The 10,524-nt window shown below is 36.3% G+C and overlaps 1 protein-coding gene and 1 pseudogene across 3 annotated transcripts; one reads left to right on the forward strand and one right to left on the reverse strand.

Annotated features, from left to right (window-relative positions):
• Positions 1-1,133: 1,133 nt before the first annotated feature.
• Positions 1,134-4,246, forward strand: LOC147533596 (pentatricopeptide repeat-containing protein At1g25360 pseudogene; annotated as a pseudogene). The gene has a single exon (XR_015228316.1). The product of XR_015228316.1 is annotated as a pentatricopeptide repeat-containing protein At1g25360 pseudogene (transcript).
• On the reverse strand, positions 4,217-7,972 carry LOC147533597 (putative 1-acylglycerol-3-phosphate O-acyltransferase). 2 transcript variants are annotated; one of them, XM_086650710.1, is made up of 10 exons: positions 7,793-7,972; positions 7,475-7,610; positions 6,920-7,165; positions 6,741-6,787; positions 6,050-6,168; positions 5,802-5,962; positions 5,308-5,417; positions 5,135-5,234; positions 4,807-4,930; positions 4,217-4,494 (listed from the first exon to the last, which is right to left on the reverse strand). In XM_086650710.1, exons 3-10 carry the CDS (start codon positions 7,108-7,110, stop codon positions 4,369-4,371), a joined length of 978 nt encoding a protein of 325 aa, XP_086506836.1. In that variant the 5' UTR covers positions 7,111-7,165; positions 7,475-7,610; positions 7,793-7,972; the 3' UTR covers positions 4,217-4,368. The 2 variants fall into 2 exon arrangements, with proteins under 2 accessions (XP_086506836.1, XP_086506835.1); XM_086650709.1 differs by having other exon boundaries at positions 7,475-7,869.
• Between the last annotated feature and the right edge of the window lie 2,552 nt (positions 7,973-10,524).

Raw genomic sequence — 10,524 nt, forward strand, 5'->3', positions numbered from 1 at the left:
CTGAAGGGGACTCAAAAACCCTCATTGGTCTCTTATCAGACGGCCACCAAACAACCCCGTGGCGCATCCAAGGGGAGATATCAGAGTTACGTGGCAAGGTTTCTACAATGCATGTCATTTACGTTTATACCCCTTGGAACTCCAACTCAACTGCCCACAATCTCGCCCCCTGATTTTGGACTTTTAGCTTTTTTACCCTCTTGCGGATGATCTCATTACTTTAGTCCGTTGTTTGTACCTTACTTGGGACTTTCTAATACTCTTTTAGTAATTTATGGGATTTCCTAAAAAAAAAAAAACTTTCTCCCTGTTTGTATCTCTCTTAAGTTGTCACCATTGGTCATCTTCATTTTTTTAACTATTACTTTGTTTCATAATTATTTTTGGGTTTTATATAATTAGATCATTCAAATATTTGTTCACAATATGTCTTGGATTATTCGATACGTACATTTTAAATGTTTTTGCTTACACCAGTTTTGCAAATACTACATATATCTCTTTATTTTTTTCCTTGTAAAGGTACTTCGACCTGGTTATTTATTAGAGAAAAATTTGGTGTATCCATCGCTATGAAATAAATTTTATGATACAACTTGGAGAATAACCAGCTAGCTAAGATTCCTATACATAGTTTGAAAAGTGAAATATGCAAGAAAAAATACACAGTCGGTTAGCTTCTTCAAGAATCAAACAACTTGTATTTTGCCAAGACTTTTTACCTTCTTCAATTCTAACATTCAAAATGATTCTTTATACCTAATAATACATATAGAAAAATATAGTTATTTTTTGTTGATATAAATAGAGGACCCTAATTTTCAAGTTCGCTTTGGACCCCCCTAGAGACTTGGGCCAGCCCTGACCCTTCGTCTGGTTTCCAGATCCAGACAAATGTAGGATTCCTTTGTCTGGAAAATCAGACGAGGTTCGGGCGAAGGGGGTCTCCCCTTTTCCGGAACTTGGAAAGAGAAAGAGAGAAGCAGGGAGACAAGAAAACAGAGAGGAAGAGGAAACGGTTAGTTTTGGTGGTGGAGATCGTCAGTGTCAATGGTGGAGGTCGTCGAAGTATGGTAGAGGTCTTTGGAGTTATAGTGGAGGTGGAAGGGGAAGAGGAAAAAATAAAAAACTGAACAAACATTACAGTGATATTTGGAGGAAACAAAAAGTTTCCTTTTCTACACAAAACTTATTACCCGGAAACTTTTCTTATTTGACCCGAAAACTTTTCTTATTTGCCCCGAACACCCTAACACTGTTTTTTAAAGGAGAAGGGGCTAAACCTCAAAACATAACCAATGATCATCTTCATCAACCAAAAATCCAAAACCAACCCTTTCAACAACCATGATTCCTAACAATCATTTAAAAAATGAAGATTTCTCCCGCCATTACCAAACCCCATTTCTCCCAACTCCTCCACCTCCACCAAACCGACGTCCGTACAATCGCCAATCACTATGCCTCTCAACTCCATCTCTGCTTCCCTCCAAACCCCGTCTCTTATACCCTTGCTCGAACCATTCAGGGCCACATGATCACATCTGGTTTCAAACCTCGTGGTCATATTCTCAATCGTCTTATTGATATTTACTGTAAATCCCGAAATCTCAATTACGCTCGTCAACTGTTCGAAGAAACACCCCAACCAGATATTATTTCAAGAACGACTCTTATTACAGCTTATTTTGAGGCAGTGGATCCTAAGGAAGCCAGACGGATTTTTGAGCTTACCCCGTTGAGTATTCGAGATACGGTTTCTTATAATGCTATGATTACGGGTTATTCGCATAATGATGATGGGCATAACGCTATTAAAATCTTTACTGAGATGAGGAGGAACCAATTTTCGCCTGATAATTTTACATTTACTAGTGTTCTTAGTGCTCTTACGCTTATAATTGAGGACCAGAGACAGTGCCAGCAGTTACATTGTGCCGTGGTGAAATCCGGAACTGGTTTAGTAGTTTCGGTCTTAAATGCACTTGTGACTCTTTATGTGAAATGTGCAGCATTGTCGTCTTCGTCTACAATGGACTATGCTAGGAAAGTTTTTGATGAAATGCCTAGTAGAGATGAATTGACTTGGACGACCATAATAACTGGGTATGTAAGGAATGGTGATCTGGATTCTGCACGAGAGCTTTTTGATGGGATGACCGATAATTTGGTAGTTGCTTGGAATGCGATGATTTCGGGTTATGTTCACCATGGATGCATTTTAGAGGCCATAGAATTGTTTAAGAGGATGCAGGTGAAAGGGATTCAATTTGATGAGTTCACGTATACTAATGTTCTTAGTGCTTGCGCTAATTCCGGGTTGTTCAAGCATGGCAAGGAGGTTCATGGGCATATTCTACGAACCGAAGTAAAACCTGCTTCAAGGTTTCCATTGGCTGTGAACAATGCTTTGATCACTCTGTATTGGAAAGCAGGCGAAGTTGATCGGGCTTGGAAAATTTTTGACAAGATGATGGAAAAAGACCTTGTTTCATGGAATGCGATCTTGTCTGCTTATGTCAGTCTAGGGCGATTTGAAGATGCTAAAATATTGTTTGATAAGATGCCAGAGAGAAATCTTTTGACGTGGACAGTGATGATTGCGGGTTTTGCACAAAATGGGTTTGGAGAGGAAGGGCTGAAGCTATTCAATCGGATGCGGATGGAAGGGCTTGAACCATGTGATTATACATTTGCTGGTGCTATTACTGCTTGTGCTGGTCTTGGATCATTGGAGCATGGGAGACAGCTCCATGCTCAGCTCATTCGGTATGGATTTGATTCAAGCTTATCAGCAGGAAACGCACTGGTGACTATGTATGCGAGGTGTGGAATTGTCGAGGCAGCCCACCTTGTTTTCCTTACAATGCCTTATCTTGACTCAGTTTCTTGGAATGCTATGATTGCAGCTCTTGGGCAACATGGACATGGAAATCAAGTGATTGAACTCTTCGAAAGGATGTTGAAGGAGGATATATTACCCGATCGGATCACCTTTCTTACTGTTCTTTCTGCTTGCAGCCATGCAGGTCTAGTAAAAGAGGGGTGTAAGTATTTTGAGTCAATGAATCGAATTTATGGTATTACTCCAGGCGACGATCATTATGCTCGTTTCGTTGATTTGCTCTGTAGATCTGGGAAAATTTTGGAAGCAAAAAACGTGATTGAAACAATGCCTTTTGAGCCTAGTGCTCCTGTATGGGAGGCACTTTTAGCTGGATGCAAGATTCACGGAAACATGGATTTAGGGATTGAAGCAGCGGAGCGACTATTTGAGTTAACACCGAACCATTCTGGCACTTATGTCTTGTTATCAAACATGTATGCCACTATGGGTCGATGGGATGATGTGGCGAAGGTACGAAAAGTGATGAGAGATAGAGGGGTTAAGAAGGAACCTGGCTGTAGTTGGATAGAGGTAGCCAGTAAAGTTCATGTTTTCATGGTGGATGATACAGTTCATCCTGACGTTCAACAGGTTTACAATTATCTAGAGGAATTAGGGGTCAAAATGAGGAAATTGGGTTATGTTCCTGATACTAAGTTTGTATTGCAGGATATTGGACCTGAGCAGAAAGAGTACGTATTATCTACTCATAGTGAGAAACTTGCAGTTGGGTTTGGACTTCTTAAGCTTCCGCGTGGAGCTACAGTTAGAGTCCTTAAGAACTTAAGAATATGTGGGGATTGTCATTCTGCATTCAAATTCATGTCTAAAGTGGTTGAAAGAGAGATTGTTGTGAGGGATGGAAAGCGATTTCACCATTTTAAGGACGGTGAGTGTTCTTGTGGGAATTACTGGTAGCACAGAGATATTGAGGTAACGATTAACAAGGTCATCATCCCGACCAATTGTGTTTAATGTTCTATGGAGAAAGTGGAGCGCATATTTTCGCTCTGATTTGTGTCAGTACGTAGTGTATTTTTTCAGCCGAGTCTGAATCGCCTTAATCAAGTTGACTCAACAGCAATCCGAAATAGTCATCCAAACAAATCACACATCATGAATCAGACAAAAGACCGGTTTGAAATGTGACTCGAGCAAACCTGTGTTTGGGAACTTCATCCTCTCCATGTAAAGGTCATCATGAAATGGTCTGTACTGTATCTATCTGGAGATATTATACGTATTCATTTAGCACCATATGGGTTCTGTGTTTAAACCTGAATCAATTCGATTTGTGCTGAATGAGTTCTTAACTTAAAGACATTCAAGTTATTAATAAATTTTATTTTGATATAAAAATCAATCATTACAATGGGTAACTTGGTAGACTTACATTATATACAAGAATATAGAAAGAGAAAACTATGAGAGGGATGAAACTTGGGGCTGAACAAAAATGACATAATAATGCTTCAATTTTTTTAAGCAGGAATCAGGCCTTCTGGGAATGGCAAATTATCAGAGTCGGGTGACAAATATCTGCGGCAAGCATAGAAGACAGCCGAATGGAAACAAGGAGCATTCTCTATGAACACAAAATGACCAGCCTGCAATTAATTGATGAAATAAGTAATGTTACTGAACCCTCAAAACATAACCAATCCTTCCTACATGCAACAGCACTGTGGTAAGCCAAGGGTGCCGACCCATGTAGAAGTTTCCTTAGGTTCAACAGGGTAGCCAAGGGTGTTTGCAAGTTTTACACTTAAGATGACCTTGAGACGCATTTGACTCGGTGGATTAAGCCCAACCGCACTATCGACAGTAACGTGTTGGTAGTGGGTAAATGTGCCTCAAATATGTTTCCAAATTTGAGCATTTTTATGTGTAAGTGGGTGGGGAGAAAGAAAGAGAACAACCTTAGGCACCCTTATGATATCACAGGGCACGGGCATCTTCTCACGAGCTTGCTGGGCTCCTTTGTAGCTCATCCAATCATCTGTACCATATATGAAGGAGGTTGGCACTTTCCATTCTGATGCCCTGCACAACCAAAACAAACAGAGACGCATATAAGTTATCAAGCTCATCCTTATTCTGCATATGCAGATTATATCCGACTTTAAGTGGATGATTCTAGACTTCATTCCAGGCGCTCTCTCTCATTAAGGAAGAAAAAAAATTTAATCATCTCCTTCGCAGATAAGAAAATTAATAGATACTGAATAGCTTGAAGAGGCACCGAACCTCTGAAGGAGTGGAAGTCGTGCAAATGCTCCAAAAGAAAATATGTACTTCAAGCACAATTCTCCGCTAGCTTTGGCAGCAAGAGTATGGTACACGTAATCTGTCATTGAACGAAGAAGTGTCAATAAAGTAATTTTGCTATGCCATTGAACCACACCCAAAGTCTAACCTACCTGTAAGTAATCTAGATTCTTCTTCGTTTAGTTCGTCGCCAGCTGAATTTACGTTGAATCTAGAACTTGTATATCTCCTAACCATGTCTGGGCCCCAAGGACCTAGACCTCTACATGAGAAAAATATGACTACATTAGATGCCTCTTCCAGTAAATGCAAATATGGAATATGCATTATATCATTAAGCAGAGTAAGTGACAAATTTAATCAGTTCTAAAAGGGTTGACGAACTACTAGTCTACTACACTGTTAATTTTATTTCAATCTAGCAACACAGTTAACAAGCACAACAATAATGGTAACGTAATTATAACAGCGACAAGCCGACAACTATCGCAATGAGTCAACGATAAAAATAATAGGACTTCCAATAAGGAGGTTTGGCTTATGCGAAAAAAGAAAAGAAATAAAAGTTACAAGTTCACAACCACTAAACACAGTTTTATCCGTACATATGAATATGATAAACATATAAGGGGGGAAAGTGGATTACCTGATCAGTTTTTGAGGTGTAAAGTTGGACTCCCAGAGATGGTTTACGATAGCTCCTTTCCATGTCGCTCTAAACTGGGTTAGCCACTCGGGCTTAGTATCTGCTTCTGATGAAAATCCAGCAGATCCCACCAAAACCAAATGTTTAATGTGTTGAGGATGCTGCAGATAGAAATGATAAAATCATCGGTAATAAAACGATACGAGAAGTGTGGACATACTAAGTAATAACCAAAATCAGCAAATCACCTTAAGAGCATATTTTGCTGCAACATATCCTCCAAAAGAATGACCAAGCAAAATAAAGTTTGTCAAATTTTTAGCTTTGCGCCACTCCTCGAAGGAGTCTATGAACCATGCCTCCGTTTCTGCATTAGATAAAAGCTAGAATTAAACCACTATTTTAATAAGCTTAAACCTGGTGTGGTGCCAGATTATGTAATGAAATCATAAAACCATGAAGTGAGCAACATCCGTGCACAAAATGTTTAAATGTTTAGTTAAACATGCATGTTGAAAACATACCCAAAACTTGTCTACACAAATTAGGAGAAATCAAAATCGTTGATTCCTACTATTTTTTTTTTTTTTAATATTGACTACAATGGTCATTAAAGGCATTGATACATCGATACGATGTGATAAGTACGATAACTGCCCAATGGTCATTACAAAGATATTACTTTATTTATACTCAAGTTCAATATTCCTCGATTTACACTTCCATGAGATCGAACCTGAGACTTCCGTATTGCGGAGTAGATGCACTTACCAACTGGGCTCCCAGTTGTTGGCCGATCCCCACTAATTTAGTTTCACCCATCACCAACTAAACTGGAAGGAGCATTCTAGATTTTGAACTGTGGGTGAACTAATGAACAACCATACTAACGAATAAAAAGCAAGAGTTCATGTTTGGATAAGCCTTCGGGTAACTAACCTTCAGTACTTTTACATGTAAAATCAGGCCTGCTTGACCCACCCCACCTGCGAAAAACAAAAAACAAATTAAGTATACAAAACTTTAATAGTGTTATGAACTATAACACTTTCAACACATTTGTATCAAAGAAGAAGTAATGATTATTATATGCAAATTGGAGAACAACGCCAACTCACCCAAGCTGATCGATCGCTATAACCTTGAATTGACTAGCAAGAGCATCAAAGTTCCGGAAGAAGAATCCTTGTGAGGCACCATAACCATGAATCATAACAAGAGTAGGAGAATCATCATCTTCTTTATTACTATCAAATGTGACAGTGTTGATAAACCTAGGCTTATTGCTAGTAGATCGAAACCACTTCATTTTAGTTCCAGGTGGACCTGATCCTATATTAACATGTTCTTGAACATATGGAGTTCTGCAATGTATGAGAATCCAAAATTCAGCTATATGAACCATTTACCACATTAAGCCAGTGTTTGTTTTTTCTTCTGAAGTCAGATCTGAAATCTAACTCGATATCTGAAATGGTCGAGTCAGATTTCAGTTGTTTGTTTTTTGCAATCTGAGGCAGTGGGACTCATTTACATGGCTAATTAAGGGTGGTATTGATTCTTGAGTCCAAGTGAGTAGGACAATTCAGATTCAGATGAGTTAGATTCAGACGATATCTTTAAACTAGATGAAAACGGACGGAGATTAGAGAAATTGAACGATTAATACATACTTGACTAAAGAGAGGAGGCGTTTCTCAGCTTGAATAATGTGAGTGTTAGAGGTAGGGATCCAACGGAAGACAGGAGAGCTAGTAGGTTCCGTCTTAGAAGAAGGAACTTCAATTTCAATCTTTTTGATAGTTGCTTCTGCCATTTTCACCAAAGAAGACGAGACGAAGAAGAAGAGTTCAGAAACCTTCTGTTGGTTCAATTTCAATTCGAATATAGAGAGAGAAAGACAAAATGATTTGGTAGAGAGAGAGAGAAAGAGAATGGTAGGGAGTGTTTATGGGGGGATGGATATCGTGGGCGGCAAGGGAATTACACACCTAATTCTTCTTCTCAGAGTTGCTCCTATTTTGAATCATGAACAGTGATGAGGAAAGTGCTGGCCATATTTTCTCCTGTACGCGTAAAACTAGTACTACTATAAAATTGGTCAAATCTACTGGTCAAAATTCATTAAGAAATTGGGAGTTTCAACTCTTCGATGTTCAAAGTCAAATTATGAGTGTTTCTTATAGTATATAGTTTAAAGAGTAAATATTTCTTGCAAAAGCAACAAAAAAAAGAGGGCTTAGGTAGGAGAAAAAGACAGGGAGATATGGATGTGGACATGTCTCATACAAAAACTAATGTTTGAGTAATGGTGAATGCCCATTTACAAAAATAAAAAAGTCACCAACTATGTTGAGTGGAGGTGGAAAATCATCATCTTTCAATGCAATATACCTTACTAATTTAACTTTTTCAACAAAAAGAAAACACAACATATGTTACTCAGCATGTATTCCGGGGAAAGAAGAAAATTTTCAAGATACTAAATTTTAAGAAGGGAAACGATGAGGCGACTTAGAATTTGATACGGGGGGGGGGGGTAGTGGATAGGGATTTAGAAGGACATTCGTGGACAAAATGTCTCGTAGACATTTCGAGACATTTGTCTGTAGACAAAATGTCTTTATAGACATTTCAAGACATATGATTCATGGACAAAATGTCTTTATGGACATTTTAAGACATTTGGTTTATAGACAAAATGTTTTGGAGACATTTCAACATATTGAATCCATGGACAAAATGTGTAGTGGATATTATTATTGTTACTTTTTTATTATTATTATTATTATCATGGATGACAATTGGTAGGCATTTATTATTTTAGTATTATCATTATTGTCTAACCATACAAAATAACATATTTGTACTCATATTTTAAAAATATATATTTCGAGTTTTGTGGACGTCTGTGGATATCTGAGGACATTTATGGACAATTGGTGGACATTTATTTAATTTTATCATTATCGTTTAATCATATGAAATAATATATTTGTACCACTATTTCAAAATATATTTTTCGGCTTTCGTAGACATTCGTAGAAATCTGTGAACATTGATGGACAATTAGTAAATATGTATTATTTTATATAGTATACTATAATATAATATAATATTATATTATAATATAATATAATATAATATAATATAATATAATATAATATAATATAATATAATATAATATAATATAATATAATATAATAATATAATAATACAATAATATAGTAACATATAATAAGATAATAATAATATAACATAGTAATATAATAAGATAATATTATAAAATACAATAATAATAATACAATAATATAATAATAATAATAATAATACAATAAGAAAATAATGTAATAATAATAGGATAATAATAATCTAATATAGTAATATGATAATAATATCATTATTACTATAATATAATAATAATAATATAATATAGTAATAATATAATATAATAATAATACAATAATATAGTAACATATAATAAGATAATAATAATATAATAATAAGATAATATTATAATAATATAATAATAGTATAATATAGTAATGACAATAATATCATTATTACTATAATAGAGTATTATAATAATTATTATTTTTATAAATTATTTATTATAAATTATTTAATCTAATTTGATAATAATAATTATTTTTATCTTTCTTAATGAAATGTCCACAAGTGTCTTCCATATTTTGAGAGACATTTTCTCTCCAAAAGCTCTCCAAATTTACACTAAAATGTCCTCACATGTCTCCAAAACCAATTTGTCTTGAAATGCCCTTAATTTCGTGTCTCTAACGAATACCACAGACATTTCAGGACATTTAAAACGTCTCAAACGAATAACACGGACATCTAGAGACATTTTGAGACATTTTAAATGTCCCCAACCAATAACACAGACATTTGGGGACATTTTAAATGTCCCCAACCAATAACACAGACTTTGAGGGACACTCCAAATCCCCAACCACTACCCCCTCCCCTTAGAGGATGACATGTTTCCTCATTTGGAAACAAAAGCAGCCCCCACTGTAGTCAAATTTTGAAAAAATCTTGTCTTTTAGTGAGTTTCACGTCATTATGTCATCGTCTAAGTCATCATCTAAGTAACTCTAGCATCTCCCTTTTAAAAATAGGCAATAAAATTTCATATTCTTCTTCATCTCCTGTACCGTTTCCGCACAACACCATCTCTCTTCTCCTCCTTCCTTTCTCTCTCTCTCTCCTCGTTCCTTTATCTCCCTCTCCTCCCCCTCTCTCTCTCCTCCTTCCTTCATCAACACTTGCAAGCGTAGAGAAAAACATTGTGGAAAACCAAGATAACCACAGGGAACACAAAATAGCCAGAAATTTCACCCAAACTTTTGTGCACCCAAAATTTGAACCTATAAATAACATCTTCAGGGATAATTCATGCTACCTTTAGAGCGTAAAACACATCATAATAACTTCACGACCATTAAGAACATATTATATCCTTCTGTTGTGATGTATCTGACCCAGTTGTTATGTGATGCATAAATGTCTATTATGTCATGTAATTCTATTATTTAGTGTCAACAACTATTTGCCGTCAGATTTGATTCACATGAAGGTAGAAATTTATAAACAAAGTAAAAGATAGCACGCACTTTCGTACCCCTAGTTTAAACGTCTTTAGCTGACTTCTAAAACCCAATGTGTTGTTGATGATGGTAATTATCGAACGTATTCAATTCAT

Source organism: Eschscholzia californica, unplaced genomic scaffold (assembly GCF_041429995.1).
Source record: "Eschscholzia californica isolate CP2 unplaced genomic scaffold, dmEscCali1.0.p SCAF_6, whole genome shotgun sequence".
NCBI lineage: Eukaryota > Viridiplantae > Streptophyta > Magnoliopsida > Ranunculales > Papaveraceae > Eschscholzia > Eschscholzia californica.

What these genes read in the sequence shown, in the direction of transcription:
- LOC147533597 (XM_086650709.1), bottom strand. Translation starts at nt 7,617, where the DNA reads ATGGCAGAAGCAACTATCAAAAAGATTGAAATTGAAGTTCCTTCTTCT. An exon ending in CGCCTCCTCTCTTTAGTCAA is followed by an intron (nt 7,166 to 7,474) that starts GTATGTATTAAT and finishes CATACATTGCAG; the next exon opens with AACTCCATATGTTCAAGAAC. An exon ending in ATAGCGATCGATCAGCTTGG is followed by an intron (nt 6,788 to 6,919) that starts GTGAGTTGGCGT and finishes TGTTTTTCGCAG; the next exon opens with GTGGGGTGGGTCAAGCAGGC.